At 58.2% G+C, this 19,655-nt stretch overlaps 1 protein-coding gene across 1 annotated transcript; it reads left to right on the top strand.

The window, feature by feature from the left end:
* Positions 1-729: 729 nt before the first annotated feature.
* On the top strand, positions 730-16,848 carry Ctcfl (CCCTC-binding factor like). Its single transcript, XM_042699261.1, has 11 exons — positions 730-1,161; positions 2,296-2,512; positions 4,697-4,867; positions 5,621-5,754; positions 6,835-6,955; positions 7,481-7,630; positions 8,315-8,475; positions 10,262-10,443; positions 15,471-15,555; positions 15,618-15,738; positions 16,766-16,848. The coding sequence occupies exons 1-11, from the start codon at positions 730-732 to the stop codon at positions 16,846-16,848; spliced, it is 1,857 nt and encodes a 618-aa protein (XP_042555195.1).
* Positions 16,849-19,655: the final 2,807 nt, after the last annotated feature.

The following is a 19,655-nucleotide window of genomic DNA, read 5'->3' as shown; positions in this document are numbered from 1 at the left end:
GGGCGAGGCCGGGGCGGTGCCCACGGTGCGGGGTGGGGGCGAGGCCGGGGCGGTGCTCACGGTGCGAGGCGGGGGCGAGGCCGGGGCGGTGCTCACGGTGCGGGGTGGGGGGAAGGGGCGAGGCCGGGGCGGTGCCCACGGTGCGGGGCGGGGGCGAGGCCGGGGCGGTGCCCACGGTGCGGGGCGGGGGCGAGGCCGGGGCGGTGCTCACGGTGCGGGACGGGGGCGAGGCCGGGGCGGTGCTCACGGTGCGGGATGGGGGCGAGGCCGGGGCGGTGCCCACGGTGCGGGGCGGGGGCGAGGCCGGGGCGGTGCTCACGGTGCGGGGCGGGGGCGAGGCCGGGGCGGTGCCCACGGTGCGGGGTGGGGGGGCGAGGCCGGGGCGGTGCCCACGGTGCGGGGTGGGGGGCGAGGCCGGGGCGGTGCCCACGGTGCGGGACGGGGGCGAGGCCGGGGCGGTGCCCACGGTGCGGGGCGGGGGCGAGGCCGGGGCGGTGCTCACGGAGCCCAGGCCTCTCCGGGGTGCGGGGTCGCGCGGTGCGGGCCTGGGCCTGGCCTCGTGCGTGGGGCCCCGTGGCCGGCGCCTGGCCGGGCGGGAGCCGCGCCATCGGTTCTAGAAGGCCGGGCCAGAGCCCGCTGCACGCGAGCCCCGCGGGCTGCGGCTCCGGGTGCAGCGGCCCGGCCCGGGCCTCACGCCTCTCCCTTCCCTCCCGCGCAGACCTCCCCGCCATGGCGGCCCCCGAGGCCTGGGGCCGGCCCGAGCCCCTCGGCCGCCTCCGCCCGCGCCAGGCGGCGCCGGGGAAGGCCGGGGTGCAGGCCGGGCGCAGAGACGGGGGGCGCCGGAGCGGCTCGGGGCCGGCCCCGGCCGGCGCCCCGCACGCCGAGCTGGAGCCGCCCTCGGCGGGCGAGCGGTTCGCCCTCCCGGGGCAGGCCGCGCCCGTCGGGCTGCCGGGCGCCGAGGCCGCGCTGCTGTGGCTCGGGCCGCCCGTGCCCGGCGCGCCGCCGTGCCTGGCCCTGGGCGCGCCCGAGCCGCCGTGCCCGCCGGGCGGCCTGGAGGTGGCCGAGCTGTACCTGCTGGAGGGGACCCCGGCCCTGGTCCTGGGCGTCGACGCCCCCGAGGCAGCAGCGGGCCGCCAGGCAGAAGGCGCGGCGTTCACCGAGGTAGGCCATGGACCGGGAACGACTCCCTGTGCGCAAAGACCCAGGTACCACATTTGTGGCAAGTAAACGTATAAAGAAAAAGCGGTGCCGGGCGCTGGTGGCTCACGCCTGACATCCTGAGATCTGAGGATCCCAGTTCGAAACCAGCCTGGGCAGGAAAGGCCGTGGGAACCTTATCTCCAACTGAGTATGAAAAGGCCGAGAGTGGAGCTGTTCGAGTGCTCCGAGCACCAGCTTTGTGCACAAGGCTGAGCTTCAGCATCCAGGCCTCGAGTTCAAGCCCCATTACAGGCACAAAAAAAATAGTCTTATTAGTGCAGCATTTCCTATAGACAAGGTATTTTTGCAGTTTGAAATTAAACACTCAAGAAGGGAACAAGAGAGAGGACGGGGCTGGCGGTGTGGCACAGTGGTCAAGTGCCTGCCTAACAAGGGCCCAGGCCTGAGTTCGAACTCAGGAATTAAAACTGAAAGTTCAGTATTAGATGCAGTTGGCCAAAGGGCATTATATGCATGTGTGTAAATACCGTACAGTTAATGCACGTTATCTTTAATCATAAAATTAAGCACAGTAAAAAATGTTTCCCAAGAAAGTCATGAGGTCTTTATTTTTAAAAAATATTTAAGTAGAAAAAAAAATTTTTTTTAAATATTTAGGTGGCTTATGTCTGTCATCCTACCTACTCAGGAGACTGAGATCTGAGGATTGCAGTTCAAAGCCAGCCCAGGCAGGAAAGTCTATGAGACTTTTATCTCCAACGAACCACCAGGAAACCAGAAGTCGTGCTGTGGTGCAAGTGGTAGAACACTGGCCTTGAGCTGAAGAGCACAGGGACAGCGCCCAGGCCCAGAGTTCAAGACCCATGACAGACCAAACTAATCATAATCATAATTATAATCGTAATCACCGGAATCCTGTAGGGTGCATCACAATTTTAAATAGAAAGGTTTCAGTGTATCCCTACAAACCCTTGATATCAAATAATTCTTATGTTTGCCCTGGGTTGAAATGCAGTTTCTAATTTTTGCTTTTCTTTAGTAGTCGCTAGTGTGAGCAGGCAGACCTGCGTGGGGCTTGAGTGGGATTGTAACTAACAGTGTGATATCTGCCTGAACTCTCATTTTCACGACCAGCTTGAGGAAGGTCAGCAGCAGCCACCTGAAGGAGGACTGGCCGCCAGCACTCAGGAGCAGTTCTTCCTCTTGCAAGTGAGGCCCGGGGATGAAGGAAAAGATGAAATGATTCTGACAATTTCCAACTTAAAAGTTGAAGCACAGCCAGAGAGACTGACCACCGGTCTAGCCAATGTGGAAAAGCCCACAGCCAGGAACAGCCAGAGGGAGACAGTGGGTAGGCACCCTTTGGCTTCTCTTTGTGGGAAAGTTGGTGGTAGTTCAAGTTTTAAGTGGTTGATTTAGTTTGTCTTCAAAACGTCAGGAAATGGGAGACGTTTTAAGCTGATGTTGATGTTGTATTGTGCACTAAATCCCAAAGGGTTTTGCATTTTTTCCACACAAACTCCCCCCCCCCCCCCCCCACCGCTGGTCCTGGAGCTTTAATTCAGTGCCTGGGCACTGTCCCCTGAGCTGCTTTGTGCTTGAGATTAGTACTCTACCGCTTGACCCACAATGCCATGCCCAGCTTTTTTGAGTCGCTTATTGGAGATCAGTCTCACATGGGGACATTTTTTGCTTCAAACTGCTATCCTCAAATCTCAGCCTCCGGGTAGCTAGGATTACAGGCATGAGCCACTGGCACCCGGCTCTCACAAACATTTTAGAATCACAGTGGGAATGTTCCACAATGCATCAGGCACATAAATAGAAGGTTAGGCTATGGTCTCTGCTCTCTGGTCTCAGTACAAGAAACTGGGGCCAGGTGAGCTGGGCAGAGCCACTCCTTATAATTCAGAATCAGCGATTGCGAGGAATGACGTTTCAGGCCACCCAAGTAAAAAGTTCACAAAATGTCATCTCATCCAGTAAAAAATGGGGTATGATGCCACATGCCTGTCATGTAGGTATTCGGGAGACTAGGCAAGAAGGTGGCCATTCAGGCCAGCCAGGGCAGAAACTGGAGACAAGCAAAACAGGCTGGTGGAATGGATCGGGTGGTATGATGCCTGCCTAGAAACTAGAAACTCAGGTCCCCGAGTTCAGAACTGGGAGGGGGCAGTGACGGTCAGGGAGACAGGCCTTGCTCTGGAGAGGGAAGAGCAGGCTTTTGGGCCTTGAGGCAGAGAGCCTTCCTTCAGAAGGAAGAAGGCCTGGGACAGCGCAGTCATGGTCCGGGCAGCAGGGTGTGCAGGTCCTGTCCGTGGCTCAGCCCGTGGGGAGAGCCTGCGTGGGGAGAGCCTGCGTGGAGCGGAGAGGTGGACAGGAGGACTGTGACATTACCCACAACAGCATCTCAGTCATTCCAGAAGCATCTCATCCACAAGCCCAGGGGCAGATTTGATCTTCAAAAATGACTTGCTTAGCTTCGTTTTATGCTTTTTGTTTGTCGGTTGTGGGTCCTGAACTCTGGGCTGGGCGCTGTCCCTCAGCTCTTCAGCTCAAGGCAAGCGCTCTACCACTTGAGCCACAGCGCCACATCTAGCTTTTTCTGCTTATGTGGTGCTGAGGAATCGAACCCAGGGCCTTGTGCATGCGAGGCAGGCACTCTACCACTGAGCCACCTTCCCAGACCCCTTGGCCTCATTTTTAAGAAGTAATAGTTTCTTGATACTTGGGAGGCAGAGGTGGAGCTGTGGCGTTAGCCCTAGCCTGTCTGAGCACAGTGGCCTGCGCCTCTACTCAGGGAAACACAAAGGAGAGGGTTGCAGTCCAGATGAGCTTGGGTATCAAAGGCAAAATCTTACTTCAAAATGAATGTGAGAAGCGATGACAGAGTGGCTCAAGGGGTGGGTATCTACCCAGCGTGTTTGAGATTCTGAGTTCAAACACCAGTGTGGGGGGAGAAGGGGGGGGGTGAGTCCAGTCCGCACTTGTTCTCATCAAGATGTTTTGTCCCAGTCAGCTCAAGGCAAGCGCTCTACCACCTGAACCACAGCGCCACTTCCAGTTTTCTAATGGCTCATTGGAGATAAGAGCATGATGGACTTTCCTGCCTAGGCTAGCTTTGAACTGCGATCCTCAGAGCTCAGCCTCCTGAGTAGCTAGGATGACAGGCGGGAGCCACTGGCACCCGGCTGATTTTTAGTGATTTTTATTTTGAGTGTCTTCCTGGTTCTTCAGAACTTGGGATTCGCTGGGCCTTGTCCCCTCAGCCACACGTGGCCAGCTGGACCCTCACTGTGTCCAGTCCTCTAGCCACGCCCAGCCGCCGTCTGGGTGGAGGACGCAGTTCACCCTGTGGGCTGCACCCCTCCAGGGCCTTTCTGGAGACTTCTCCCTGCTCTGAGCAGGTGCTTAGTGTCATCTGTCCCCTGGAATCGGAGGCTGGCCTGCCCAGTGGGGTGCACAGAGCAGCTTGTGGGACGGGCGATCTCCCAGCGGCGCCCCGAGTACACAAGTCCCTGTCTCCTCTGTGTAGACACAAAATGCGCCTTCCGCTGCAGCGTCTGCCCATTCGCCACCTCGGGGATCTCGAGTCTGAACCGCCACATGAAAACGCACACCAGCGGGAAGGCACACGAGTGCCACCTCTGCCAGAAGGCGTTCCGCACCGTCACGCTCCTACGCAACCACGTCAACACGCACACAGGTGAGGGGCGGCAGCAGCCTCCGTGCTCCCGCCCGCCAGCTGCTTCACCGCCCACACCAGCGCCCCTCACCGGAGCTTCCCTACCCCCCCCAGGCGCTGGGGTACACGCCCCACGGGCTGGGCTGCACCCGTGGTGGAGAGCCTGCCTGGTGTGCTTGAGGCCCTGGTGCGCACACGCGCGCACACAACACAAATCTCCCATGGCTCCTGTGTATCCTGTTACCCTCCTGTCCCAGGAGTCATTGCTGACGGTTGCTGGTGACGTGTCTTACGTTCTCACGCCCACGTCGGCGTGGGAGCGTGTGCGTGAGCGGGAAACGGGCGGTCAGTCTGGGACTGTCCAGTCTGTGGAGCACTGGGCATGGGGCGCGCTCTGTCCCCAGCACGCATGGCGGTTTTGCCCTTTTGATCTTGAATCTCACTTAAGCGCCCTGAGAAGACAAAAGATTTCTCTCACAGCTACTAAAGTTCCAAAGCCTATTGAGAGGCTCATGCCTGTCATCCTAGCTACTCAGGAGGCTGAAGTCTGAGGATCTTGGTTTAAAGTCAGCCCAGGCAGGAAAGTCCATGAGAGGATAATCTCCAATGAATCACCAGAAAACTGGAAGTGGCGCTGTGGCTCACGTGGTAGAGCACCAGTCTTGAGCTGAAGAGCTGAGGAACAGTGCCCAGGCCCTGAGTTCAAGCCCCAAGACCGACCAAAAAAAGTATAAAATCCTTCCGAATTCTGTCTTAAAGCCTGTGGTTTGGCAGGAACCAAGCCCTACAAGTGTGTGGAGTGCAGTGCGGCGTTTGTGACCAGCGGGGAGCTGGTGCGTCACCGGCGCTACAGACACACCCACGAGAAGCCCTTCCGCTGCTCGCTCTGCCAGTATGCCAGCGTGGAGGTACGTCGCTCTACTCCCTGCTCGCTCTCCTAGAGGTTCTCGGGTTTGAACTCAGCGCCTCAAGCCAGCTCATCCATCCGACACTCAACACTCGGCTCTTTGCTGATTGTTGTGGAGATGGAATCTCTGCTACTTTTTCCTGCCTGGGTTAGCCTTGGACGGTGATCCTCAGGATCTCTGCCTCCGGCGTCTCTAGCATGACAGGTGTGAGCTGCCAATGCCCTGGCTCCCATCTGTTTCTACATGTCTGCTGGGGTGTAGAGGGCGCCAAGCCCTGCTGGCCAGCCCAGTCGGGAAGGGATGTGGGCACCCTTGAGGGGGATGGCGTGAGTTTCGGTTCAGCCCTGAGGCAGTTGGGTTTCACAAGTGAAGACATTGCACAGAGGGGTCAGAGGGTTCCAAGAATGTGTTTCTGCACTCGCTGTGTGTCAAGGCACTTTCTCATGTCAGCTAAAGGTTGGCTTCGCTGGTGCAGGCACAGAGGTCCCCGAGGGTTCTGAGCTGGGGTGAGCAGCCTTCTCCATTGACTTTCAGGCCTCTCTGGGTCCCTGCCCCAGTGCTGTGGGCGCTGGTGCCAGGGTCCCCTGCAGCCTGGGGATGGAGGGGCTGGGGTGCCGGACCCCTGCTGCTCTGCCCTGATGTGAGCCATTTCCAGCTCGGCCTGGGTCTGTGTGGAGAAGGGGCTGCCCTGCACTCTCCACCGCCCCACCTCCCATGGAGAGCGGCTGCAGTGCACGCAGCCAGGCCCAAAGTCTTCGGGCCCTGCTGGCCTCACAGCCCACCAGCCATCCAGACGCGTGCCTTGGGTTCCCAGCCTTGTCTGGCGCCTGAGAGTCTTCAGGTGGCTGTGTGGAAGCAGACGTGGCTGGCCTGCCCGAGGTCCTGTGTGCGGCCAGCTATGAGCAGCCCAGCGCGGGCAGGGGGCTTCTACCTAGCGGCCTGGGTGTGCGTCATTCATCCCACCGGCCCCCAGACCCAACGGGGCAGAGGACGTCCCCACAGGACACGAGCCACAGCCAGCCCAGCTCAGCGTCCCCTGTCCCAGGCCATGTCCAGACTCAGTGGTGTCCCATGTCCCAGGCCAGCAAGCTGACCCGCCACATCCGCTCGCACACGGGCGAGCGCCCCTTCCAGTGCCACCTGTGCAGCTACGCCAGCAAGGACGCGTACAAGCTGAAGCGCCACCTGCGCACCCACTCAGGTGAGACTCGCAGGAGCACGGCTGCCTTTCTAGAACCTTCTCTCCAGTGGCAGAGCTCAGCCTCCATGGGTGCATTCCTGCCAATCGGTTAGCAGGAAGGGGGACGCAGGCCCAGCGGGTCGTGGCCCGCAGTGGACGCAGGCCCCCGGGGCCCTTGCCGCTGCGACTCAGTGATAGTCCATGCTTCCACGCACTCTGGGGCTGTGCATGCGCAGAGTGCTCTAGCAGATACTAAACACCTGGTGTGTTGTGTAAGGAGTGTGTGTGTGTGTGCACATGCATGTGGGCGCTCCTCCTGTGGATAAGAACCCCCCCCATGGGCAGGTGGGAAGTCCCAGGTGCGGGGGAGCCCCGTGGTCAGCCAGTCGCACGTGGCTGGGCCCCGTGCCTGAGCCACGCAGAGCGTGGTGCTTGAGATCATGCTTGCAGCTTGACTTGGGCACCTGATGGGAATGGAAGCCCGGCCCAGTGGAAAGGGTGGGGGTGCGCCCCAGAGCATCCTTCCCCCTTTTGTCCGTGTCGCAGGAGAGAAGCCGTACGAGTGCCATGTCTGCCACGCCCGCTTCACCCAGAGCGGCACCATGAAGATGCACGTGGCTCAGAAGCACAGTGAGAATGCGCCCAGACACCAGTGCCCCCGCTGCGCCACCCTCATCGCCAGGAAGAGCGACCTGCGTGAGTGTGCAGCGTGCTCGGCCTGCCCGACGCCGGCTCCCTGGGCCGGGAAACTTGGAGGCACCATTTTTTTCCAGAGGTCTTATGGTGCCATCTGGTGGCCAGGCTGGTTAAGTGCCATCCACAGGCTGTCACGATCCTGGCCTAGGCCTGTCCACTTCACAGAGACCTGGTGGACACCTGCACCCCACAGCTTTCTCAGTCTAGTGTTGCTGTGTTTGGGGACATACAGAAACGTGCCAGGCGTGGAGGGGGTCCCCTGACTCGTCCGAGGCGGTGGGTGGGCCGTAGCTCTGCTCTGCCCGTGTTCTCTCCAGGCACCTGGCCAGACGCAGACTGGCGCCGTCATGCCCTCGGTGGTGTGGCTCAGGGGCACCACGGGCAGGAGGGGCTCTGCCTGCGGCCAGCGCTGCGCTCCGGCAGTCACCCAGCCTGGGACAAGGGAGTGGGGGCTACTCCAGGGTGGGCCCTCAGATTTCAGTTCGTCTCCCGGGGCTCAGTTGTAACATGGGGAATCATCCCGCCGTCTCCTAGCAGAACAAAACAAGTGTGATCCCCACTGGGTAAAACTCCTCTGTTACTCTAAAGTTCACCTCAGCGGGCTCCGGTGAGTGTTTACCTGGCCGCCGGGCGGGAAGGCGGGTCCGCAGGCCCCAGCACGCTCTGCTCTGTGTGCCCATCCAGGTGTGCACCTGCGCAACCTGCACGGCTACAGCACCACGGAGCTCACGTGCCGCCACTGCCCCGCCACCTTCCACGAGCGCTACGCCCTCCTGCAGCACCAGCGGAGCCACAAGAACGAGAAGCCGTTCGTGTGCCAGCACTGCGGCTACGCCTGCAAGCAGGTGCGTGCTTGGCCCCCGGGGAGAACGGGGCACAGGGCCCTGGCTCCGGGTGGGGGGCAGGGAGGTGGAGCAGGGTTCTCTTACCTTGAGAACCTGGGGGAAGCCATGCTTCACAGTTGTTCAGAGGACCAGAACCAGCCAGAGTCCACGGGGCAGTGACGGGTCCCCAGGTCTGAGCCCATCACACCTCAGAACTGGGGCTGGAAGCCAGGCGCTGCACCGCTCAACCGTGCCCCCAGCCCTCACCCCCTGTGTAAGCCAAGCAGGAGTCTTGGCAGCATCCTGGCAGACGCCCGCAGAAGTGGCCATGGCTGTGGGGCCCCCGCTGGCTGCAGGAACCAAGGGCCCTGTCACTCAGGAATGGGAAGTGCTGGTGGCTGGTCTTCACGTCCTGTGTGAGGAATGGGAGGTGACACGAGAGCGCCCTGTGTCCGGCATGCCAGGGGAGAGGGCAGGCGCCAGAATGCACCGGCTGCTTTCCCAGGGAGGGGCAGCCGCGGGGAGACCACCCCGCCTACTGGATGCTTGCGTGTCTTCTTAATGGTGAACAGTGTGGCCCTGCCCTGCAAGGACATGGGTCACGGGTAGACCCATCCTTCTGAAGGAAAGAGAGCGCTTTGAGTTTTGGAAGTCTTATTTTCATTGCTGAGGGCTGATAGCTCTCTAGTCCTTAATGGCATTCCTCTGGCGTGGCTCTGAGAAGACGTGTGTGTGTGTGTGTGTGTGTGTGTGTGTGTGTGTGTGTGTGTGTGTCTGCGCCTGCGTCTGTGTGTCAGTGTTGAGAGTTTTGAACTCAGAGCCTCAAGCCTGACTTGCTCACAGTTGGTACTCTACCACACTAGCCCAGTATTTTGTTGGTTATTTTTAGAGGTAGAGGCCTGAATAGTTATGTTCAGGCAGGGCTGGCTTCGCACCTGCATTTTCAGAGCTTAGCTCCTGAATAGGATTAGCGGCATGAGCCACTGATGTGCAGAGCGTTTGGCCCGTTGCATGCTGGTTTGTGAAATGTGTCTGCAGCTGCAAAGTCTTCATAGCTCAGAGCCCGGGTTCTTGCCCACACCTGGCCTGTGGAATGCATCTCACACTGGAGATCATTCACCATGCCGCACAGACACGGGCCGCCAGAGGGGCACGCTCAGTGTGGCTTTACCCTCCACAGTGCCACCAAACTAAGAAACCACCTGTGGAGTCTGAATGTGAAATCAAGGATTAGTGAGCACAAGGATCTGACATCTTGCTTTTCGATGGGTTTTCCTTGCACCAGCGGCGAAGCCTGCGGGCGTCAGGAGCAGGGTCTGCGGCGTCAGAGGGTGTCGGGCACAGCGCGGCTGAATCGCGTTTCAGATGGCCGTGGATGCTTAGTGGCTGTGGACCTCATCCTGCCACACACGTGTGGGGAGGGAGAGGAAGAGAGTTCACGCTCACTTCAGCCACATGTCCCTATGTTAGCCTGAGCCCCGGACGTTCTCGCGTTTGTCCGCCCCGTGTAAACTCGGCGACTTCAACTGATTCTGTGGAAGTAGGACTCCAGGGGCCTCGTGACTCGGGGCAGTCAGAGTTGCTCAAGGTGGGCGCTTCGGCCTTCCCCACGGGACCTTCCGACAACACGGGCGACCAGCATGTCAGAGGCTGGCAGGGCTGAGTGTCAGCCTCTCACAGACACGGGGACGCTTCCACTGCCGCTGCGTGCCACCTGCAGGTCACTCCCGGCATCAGCTGTGTCCCTCTAGGTGCTGCGTGCCAAGTTCAGGTCACTTCCGGGGTCAGCTGTGCCCCTCCCCCCCAGGAGCGGCACCTGGCAGCCCACATGCGCATCCATACGGGAGAGAAGCCCTTCGCCTGCCCGGCCTGCGGCAGATGCTTCCGGCAGACCCAGCTGCTCAGTGTGCACGTGAAGAAGTACCACGATCCCAGCTTCGTCCCCACCGCCCACCAGTGCCCCGGGTGTGGCAAAGGCTCTCCCGCAGGGTAAGCTCCCAGAGCCACGCACATGCAGTACGGGCCCCAGGAGGGGAAGGGACCACCGTGTGAAGACCCGCCTGCATCGGGGGCAGTGCCTCTCACGCAGCAGGAGAGGGCTCGGCTCTGAGACCCCCACTGTGTGAAGAAGGAGCGTGGGGTCCCCTCCCGGAAGGGATGTCCTCCACGCACGTCCTTGCAGATGGTTTGGGGCTTCCTGAAGAACCTGAGTTTTGGAGCAAACATTGACTACCTTGCAATTTCTGGGGTTGGCGTGGGAGAGGGCTCAGCTGCCAGGCTGAACCAGATGTCCACAGGACTTGCAACATGGCACGGCGGGCTGTCCCAACCGTCGCTCCGAGGTGGGTCAGCAACTGGCTGTGGGCAGAGGCCTGGCTTCCTTTCCATGTGGCCCTCTCTGTGGGGCCCCACAGGGCCCTCCTCAGGACCCCAAGCAAGTGGCAGTCCAGGGCCTTTGCGACGTGCCAGTGATGTAAGACTGTAATTGCAGCTACTTGAGAGACAGAGACCATGAGGATTGAAGTTTGAGGCCAGTCCAAGCAAAAAGGTAGAGAGACTTCATTTCTGTGGACAAGCTAGGGATGTTTCTATAATCTCAGAGTTCTGGAGCCATAGATAGGTCAGCCTGGACAGAGAAAAAGACCTGATCAAAAAAATAAAGTAGAGGTAGAGGTGGACAGGAAGACAAGACGTGATCAAAAAAGATACAGTAGAGGCAGAGGAGTGGGTTAAATGATGGAGTGTCTGCCTTAACAAGCCCAAGGCTTTGAGTTGTCAAACCACTGCACCGTCCAAACAACAGAAAACAACGTGGCACAGGGTTCTCTCAACCCCAGCATGCGCTCTGGAGAAAGAATGAAGTTCACTGAAAGCAGGAGTGTTGGGCCTTTGTGACAGCAAAAGACACCTACATGGCTCATTGGCAGTCAGCTTGGGGTGAGCTTCTGAGGGAACCAGCCCTTGGTGCAGCTTAGAATACAGCACTCAGGCCAGATTAAAACTATGGAGAGGTGAGATGGTTTAATAGAACAGTCAGAAACAGACATTTCCCTGATGCAAGAAAGAAGAAAGAAGCCAGGGGCCCCACTGAAGTCTCAAGACTGCTCTTCTATCTAAGAAAGCATATCTGAACATGTGCCTGGACCTTGTGAAGAATTCTCACAGCTCAGTGGCGAGATGAGCCAGACTCACTTGAGCATGGTGGTGCATAGACCTGCAGTCTTAGCACTCAGGAGATTTCACATTCCAGGTCTCGCTTTGTGAGAACTTGTCTCAGAGACTGCTAGCAAATAAGCAAAAAGCCAAAACATAATGAAAATATCTAAGTAGACATTTCTCCAAAGACGTCAGTGGACTGCCAACAAGCACTTCAAAATACACAGTGCTATGTCATCGTGGGACACGCACACACACACATCAGCCCAACTTCCCAGGGAGCAGTTGACAGCTGTGAGGAGGCCCCATCCACAGAGACGCAGTTGGGGATCCAGCAGTCCACCTTGGAAACAGCAGGCCCTCAGAAAGTAAACGCAGCATTCAGGTAACCTCGCTTAGTGGTGGTGAGTTGTTTGTTTTTGTTCATTGTGGCGTGGTTTTTTTTATCTGCAATTCTGTTGTGAGTGAAAACTGCACTGGGTAGAATGTTCTGGGTTTTTAATGTTTGGCATCATGTCGCTGCCAGCCCTCTCTGCTCTGCCCATGGGCTTTCCCTTGTAAGCGACCCGTTTCTTACCTCTCTCCACAGCTTCCTGCAGCTTGGCTTGTTCTCTGTGCTTACTGTTTTAACCATAGTGCGTTGTGGAGATGTTCTTTTCTGTTCTGGTGTATTGGGTATTCTAAAAGCCTGTGGTCAGTGCCCAGACCAGCTTCGCCCTGTCCAGGCTTGGGAGGTTTTATGCTATTATGCTGTTGAATATGGACAGCCTCTCCCCACACTGTTGGCCAATCTCTCTTCTCCTTCATCAATGCCCATCAAATGTAGGTTTGGTCTTTTAGTTCTCACAGATTTCTTTTTTATTTTTTAAATGTTGTTGTAAAGGTGCTGTTCAGAGGGGTAACAGTTACGTGAGGAAGGTGATGGGTACATTTCTTGTAGAACAGTGTTACCCACGCCTTAGTTTTTTCTTCCACTGTCTCCCCCTCACACACATATACCCCCACTCAGCAAATTTCTTTACAGTTCTTTGATTTTTCCCCCTATTCTTCCCTTTCTGCTCGAGCTCAAGGACTCTTACCTTCAATGTGGACTCTGCTGCAGGGGTATCCACTTCCTTCCTCTCTCAGCCTTCTGGTTATTTTTCAGGATTTCTCCCTCCATTTGGATCTCTATTTTCTCATCAGGCATTAATTCCCTACTTCATTTAAGTGTCTTCTTTGATCTCTTGTAGCCATTTACCTGCGTCCTCTTTATTAGGAATTCACTTAACGTTTTGTCTGTGTTTCCATTGATTCCTTTGTGTGCTTCCTTGGTGTCATTGCTTACAGATGCTTTCGTTTCATTGACTGTTCTTTTTGGGGAGTGGAGGGCAGCAGTAAGATCTTTAAAAGTAAATGTCATACCATGTGCTTGGTATAATGGGTACCTTCTTTTATTCTGGTCAGCTCCCTGGGCACTGCCCTTGAGTCTCTCTCTGCTCAAGGCTCGTGCCCTGCACTTGAGCCACAGCGCCACTTCTGGTTTGTAAGTGGTTAACTGGAGGTAAGAGTTTCATGGGGACTTTTCTCCTGGAGCTAGCTTCAAACCGAGATCCTGAGATCTCGGCTTTCTCAGTAGTTGTGCATTTATTGCCCATTCTTACCAACAGTCCTTTGAGCTCGGTGTCTGGGATTTCCTTCACTTGGTTGTTGTGTGGAGGTAGTTTGTTTTCTCGAGTTTCTGTACTTCTGTGCTGGTCTGCTCACTGGCGGACCCTTGGTGGGCTGCACCATTGCTCTCTGTGGTCTCCAAGCATGCTGCGGGGTTCTGTGGTCTTTGTGGCCTGGGTTAGGCGGGTTTCTAACATCTTTCTCACCCTTGGTGTGGAGGTGTGTCTCGGCGCTAATAACGTCTCCAGTTCAAAACCCAGAGAGAGGTCTACACGCAGCACGAGACCATCCATGGCCCTTACCTGTGCCCCCGGCCGCCGTGAGGCTCCAGGGCAGGGCTGTGGGGGTAGAGAGAAGCTACTGGATGGCGAGGATGGCCCGGATGACAGGGCTCCTCCGGGGGCGGACTCCAGCCCAAAGCCCAGTGCCTTCCCGCCCTTCTCGTCCACTGGACTCTTGTCATTCACAGAGAGAGCTTGGCAACGCTCTGCCTCCCAACTTCATGTTCACAAAGTGAAATAATTTACAGACTTAATGCTTGTTAACAGGCAGCGGTCACAGTTGATGAGCACACCAGCTGGTGCACAGCCTGCCCGGGTCCCTCCACGAGGGCCCTGCCCTGCGCTTGGCCACAGCTCCTCTCCGGGGTCACAGCTTCTCCTCCCCGTGGTCACGGCTTCTCTGGGGTCAGCTTCACCTCAGTGGTGGCTTCTCTCAAGGGTCACAGCTTCTCCTCTTCGGGGTCACGGTTTCTCTCTGGGGTCACAGCTTCACTTCGGTGGTGGCTTCTCTCAAGGGTCACAGCTTCTCCTCTTCGGGGTCACGGTTTCTCTCTGGGGTCACAGCTTCACTTCGGTGGTGGCTTCCTCTGGGATCACAGCTTCTCCTTTCTAGGGTCACGGCTCCTCTCCGGGGTCACAGCTTCTCTTTGGGGGTCACAGCTTCTTGGTGGTAGCTTCTCTCTGGGGTCACAGCTTCTCTTCCACGCTGGTTTTTCACATTTCTTTACCCCAAGTGAATGAATCCTGCCATCTTTAAGCAGATCATTTATTGACTTCTTGCAGCGCTGAGAATGGAAGCCGGCCCCGCAGTCCTTTTTGCAGTCTGCCACTGGGTTCCGTCCATATCTGCAAGCTACTCTGCTGAACCTGTGTGTGTGTGTGTGCGTGTGCATGTGTATGTAGTGTGTGTGTGTGGTGTGTGTACGTGTGGCATGTGTGCATGTGTACTGTGGCGTGTGTGCATGTGTTTGGCATGTGTTTTGTGTGTGTGGTATGTATGTGGTGTGTGCGTGCGTGTGGTGTGTGCGCATGTGTGTGTGGTGTGTGTACTGTGGCATATGTGCATGTGTTTGGTGTGTGTGCATGTGTGGTGTGTACATGCATGTGTGTGTGGTATGTGCGTGCATGTGTGTGGTGTGTATGTGTGGCGTGTGTGCATGTTTGGCGTGTGTGCATGTTTGGCGTGTGTGTGTGTGTGTGTGTGTGTGTGTGGTTTCTCACTACAGAACAGACGCAGCCGCTCTCCAGCCCTGAGCCCAGTTGCACGGAGGGCAGACTGGGCTTGCGCATGCACTCCACTAGAGCAAAGGCTGACGGCGCTCTTCCACCTCCTGGGGACTCCGTTGACCCCTAGCTGAGAAAAGCAGCTTGTGGCACGTGTTCTAAGTCCCCTTTCTGTTTACATCCCGTCCCCGGCGGCCACGGTGGGCTCAGTGAGTGTCCGCCTGGGCCTGAGCCCAGGCAAAGCGCCTGCGCCCTGGAGTAGCTCCAGCCCCACCTACCTGAGAACGGAGCCGGGCTGCCGCTGGTGAACTCGGGACACTCATCCTTCACTCGGCACGTGAACTTTCCAAACTGAACTTTGGGAGTTTTTTCTTTTTGTATTATGATTACACTGTAAACACCTCAGTGAGGAAATTTCCCATCTAGAATTTATTTAGTCCTATGAAGGTCAAACAAGTTTTTCTAGCTGGTTTGACCCCGTTGGGTGTTCCCTGCGTCAGACTCGGAGTGGGCTTGCCTGGGCCGAGGTTCTGTCTCTGGTGTGTCCTGTGAGCTCTGGAGGTCAGGAGCAGCAGGGCGCTGTCCCCTCCGGAGTGGAGCATGATAGCACTGTGATGAGTTCAAATCCCGCTTCCCTCGGTCCTCACGTAGAGACTACGAGCTCTGGAGAGGCAGCATGGCCGCTCTCTGACTTCCTTCACTAAGACCACGAAAGCAAGCTGGTGTTTCACAGCTGCGCAAACGCCGGGGTTGGCTCCAGACGTCCTCCACGCTCCTGCTGTCCACACGGGTCCTGGGGCCTGCACCGGGGCCGTGGTGTGCTCTGCGTGACCTGTGTCGTTTCTCCCACAGCATAACATGCACCGCCACGCGGAGCAGTGTGGCCTGGCACCGGAGCACCCCGGCCTCTCGGGCGAGGGTTGCGCGGGGAAGAACGCGCCGGCGGACCCCGGACCCACGGGCTGCAGGGATGGTACGTTGTGTGCGTGTCGTGTTCCCCGTGTGTGGACTTGTGTGTGGTGCAAGTGTCTGGGCGCTGAGGGCAGCACTCACCTGCCCACTGCGCACGCGCAGGCCCGGCCCAGACCTGGAAGGCACCTGGCTGTGCCTGACTCCGCTGCTCCCAGCGGCGCCTCCCAGCACCCCGCGGCTCCATGCAGCACCCCACTAATTGCAGCCATGCTGGCAGGCTCAGGCAGCCGGTGAGGCCCAGGGTTCATCACCCCTCTCAGAAGGCTCAGGAGGAAAGAGAAAAGTCAGTGAGGGTCTGAGGTCTGTGCACAGTGCCACGCACCTGTGCACACCTGCACACAGTACAGGTACACACACAGGTGCCCAGCCACGGACACGGACACACACCGCACACTCCACCTCGGGGCACACTGCACAGCGCCCCGACTCCAGGACCGGTGGAGCCCCAGGGGGTCTCTGAGGAGGCTCCATGCCTCCCCCCCGCCCGTTCTCTCCCCTCCCCACACCTGTGTCGGGTCGTGAGCCCGTGTGGACCTCACACACCCACTCCAGGGTCTGTTCCCCAGTGGGGCGGAGGCCAGCGTGGCCCTGCGTTCCACCCTCTCACCCACGGGAGTCAGGCAGCTAGCGTGGTTCTCAGGTCAGCCCAGGACGGGCAGCCCTGGTACTGCCCGGCGGGCATCTGTCCCCCCCCCCCCGTTTCCTGGAAGCCGGGACGCCGCCTCTGCCTCTGCATGCCAGGCGCTGCACTGGCTGTTGGGCCCCGCATGCGGGGGGGGGGGGGGAAGCAGGGGGGGCTGGAAGGGCTGGGGAGAGCCGGCCCGGTGCTGCGCACCCCACTCACATGGTGAATGCTGGCGGAGCCATGCCCCACGCATGCCACCGCCCATGATGCCTCCAGGGGCTGGGTTGGAAAGGAAGCAGGTCTCGCCCCTGGCCCAGGATGCCCCCAAACATCCCCTGGGCCCCAGGGCGCCTGGCTGAGCCCCGGTGTCTTCACTTAAATCTTCTCGTGTCTTTCCCTCAAGATGGCGCTGCCGGGGAGAGCCGCCCCATGCGGGCGGAGCCGGAGGCGGTGCAGCGAGTTGAGAGCAGCAGCATGGCCACGTGACGTGACGCCGCCCCGCCTCCTCCTGCCCTGCTGAGCAAGTTCGAAACCCGCACTCTTCCCGTAGTTCATAAGGTTGTCTCTGTTGGTCAGTTTGTGGGGAGCAGCCGCAGCACGGCGCTCGGGCGGGGTGGGAGCGAGTCTCAGAAGCTACCGCAGACCGCGTGTGTCGGGCTGGGGACTCGAACCCACGCATTTGTTGTTCCTTTGCTGAGTAACCTTTCCGAGGATAGCGATTTTTCTACGACCAGCCAGGGCTTCTCAACGCTGAAAACTTTACATCGACTTGTACACACCCGAGAAGTTCCAAATCTTAAATCGTTTTAAGCATCTCATTACGAATATGAATTTACATCCTTTTCATACCAATGAATTTTCCATGAAGTTTAAAACTTACTGTGGTGCTTTTAATTAGCTCTAAAAACTCAACCCAAAACGCTTCTTTAAAAGAATGGAAATGAAGAGGGGCCCTGAGCAGCACATGGGGGGGAGGGGAGGAGGGGGCAGAGCTGAGTCTCCTTCCGCTTCTGTTGCATTCACGCGTGGAAGCATCGGGCTGGCCGTGTGCATTGGGTTCTCCTGTGTCATGATGTTTTCCCCTTGCTCCAGTGACTTCCTGTACAGCTGTAAGCCACTGGCCCCGTGAGAAGAAACACAAGGGCTCAGGAAAAGGAGTGTGTAAAGAATTTGTACTGGCTGGCACCAGTGAGTGCCGGGTACTCCCCTTCCCCCCCCCCGCCGTGTGCCCCCCACCTGCATGCCTGGCGGGCCTCAGCGCACCCCCAGGTCTTCCCAGAGCCCGCCCTTCCCCCGTGGCCTTCCCCACACTGCCAAGGAGCCCTGCCCAGATTCTGTGTCTGCGTGAACGTGTGGGTGCGTCAGGAGGGGCAGGGTGATCCCAGTAGCCGTGGGTCTCCCCACTCCACCCCATTCACGCCCAGCCCGGGGTCTGCGGACGCTGCGTGGGGCCTAGGAATTCTCTTGGCGATGTTTTATTTTTTGTAATGTTGGAACATGTTGCACAACTCAATAAAATGAATTGACTCAAGATGGCCGCCTTCGTCTCCATGCGATTACAGGTCGCCCTAACTTGGGGCGGGGGGGGGGGGGGGGGTGCGCCGCACTGGGAGACACAGGGAAGGCTCCCTCCCCCCTCCCCGCACCAGCTGCAGGCGGCTCACGGCCGGGACGCAGAAAGCGTCCTAGAAAAGGCAGACGCCATTCCTTACCCAGCACCCCGTGCCCTGCGCAGCATGCAGCCCAAGCTGGGGGGGGCAGCGCCCACACACGGCACAAGCCACGCCGCCGTGGTGGTCTTGCAGGCTCGGGTCTCGTGGCGGGCAACGCTCGGCGATTACAACAAGCGGCGTCATCCCTAGTGCGTGGGACTCCCCGGGTCATCGGCTGAGTTGGGGGAGGAGCGGGGGGGGGGGGGACGCCCCCCAGGTCCTCATTGGCTGAGTTCTGAGTGACGTGGCCTAAGTCTCCTTACTTTCTATTGGGGGATTTGAACACATGCACCTCTTGAGCTTCGCTGAGTGTTAGAAGCGTGTGTGGCTGTCCGCTCACTCTGTTCTGTGAGTGTTAGAAGCGCGTGTGGCTGTCCGCTCACTCTGTTCTGTGAGTGTTAGAAGCGCGTGTGGCTGTCCGCTCACTCTGTTCTGTGAGTGTTAGAAGCGCGTGTGGCTGTCCGCTCACTCTGTTCTGTGAGTGTTAGAAGCGCGTGTGGCTGTCCGCTCACTTTGTTCTGTGAGTGTTAGAAGCGCGTGTGGCTGTCCGCTCACTCTGTTCTGTGAGTTCCGGAGTGGTTCTTCAGGTAGGTGCTTCCCGGCGCGGTTTCTACCATTGTCTCATTTTCCGCCCTCCGTTTCTCCCTTGCTAACGCCCCCCTTCTCGTGGGTCCTGTTTACCTACAGGTGTCCCGACGCGTGAACTTCGTCGCTCCTGGCGAGTTTCCACTCGGCGTCAAATGCCTGGTCTTGAAAATGGGCCACCTCTGGTTGATTGCGAACACCTCCTTATTGGGCTCGCCCCCAAAGATCAGGCACACTCGGGTGGGTCCCCAGCAGCACAGTCACAGTAACCAAGAGCGGCTCCTCGAGAGAGAGGACGTGTGTCCTGAGCGGAGGAACAGGATGCGGCGTAAAGAGGAAACCTGCTCGGCCCAGGTGAGCCCTGAGGCGTGACACCGAGAGCTGGGAGCCCGGCCCAAGACACACACAGGCCACTCACGGAGGGCAGGGCTGGCATGTCACAGGAAAAGGCAGTCTGTGGAATGTTCTGGAAAAGATCAGGCACAAGCTGTGATGGCCTGGGACTGGGAGATAGTGCCAGCCGCAGGGCCGCATGGATTCCAGGGGTGCCAGTCATGCTCTGCCCGCCCGGGACTGCAGTCAGAGCCTTCAGAGGAAACGAGTTTGGGAGGGAGAAATGGTGTGTTCTGATTGTGTGATGCTTGAGTGGAAGGCTGTGTCAAGCAAATCGGCTGTAGCATGACCCGAGTTCACCAAATGCCCCAAGAAAGGTGGTAGGTATTTCTAGGGCATTCTACTTGGGTGGCTGCCGTGCCCACACTGCCCACTAGAGGGCAGGCGACACCTGGCTTCCAGACTGAAACTCGCTACTCAGCTACAGCTAAGGCCTGGCAATTTTACTAACTTCTCACCTTCACCACAGGGAAGTGAAACACGGTGTTTGGTCTTTAACAGCACTGGAGATGGCTACGTGAAAGGGGTTTCACAGAGGCTAGAATGAAGCTGTTTCCTTGGCGAAATCAGGACCTGCCTTCTTCAAAGGTGAAGGTCTAGTAG

Source organism: Dipodomys spectabilis, unplaced genomic scaffold, assembly GCF_019054845.1.
Source record: "Dipodomys spectabilis isolate Male_0828 unplaced genomic scaffold, ASM1905484v1 ptg000240l, whole genome shotgun sequence".
Taxonomy (NCBI): Eukaryota; Metazoa; Chordata; class Mammalia; order Rodentia; family Heteromyidae; genus Dipodomys; species Dipodomys spectabilis.
The sequence above is the reverse complement of the archived record's forward strand: the minus strand, read 5'-3'. Positions and strand labels throughout refer to the sequence as shown.

Coding starts and splice junctions, on each gene's coding strand:
- Ctcfl (XM_042699261.1), top strand. CDS start 730: ATGGCGGCCCCCGAGGCCTGGGGCCGGCCCGAGCCCCTCGGCCGCCTC. Junction 6,956..7,480: donor CCACCTGCGCACCCACTCAG/GTGAGACTCGCA, acceptor TCCGTGTCGCAG/GAGAGAAGCCGTACGAGTGC. Junction 10,444..15,470: donor GGCAAAGGCTCTCCCGCAGG/GTAAGCTCCCAG, acceptor TCCTTCACTAAG/ACCACGAAAGCAAGCTGGTG.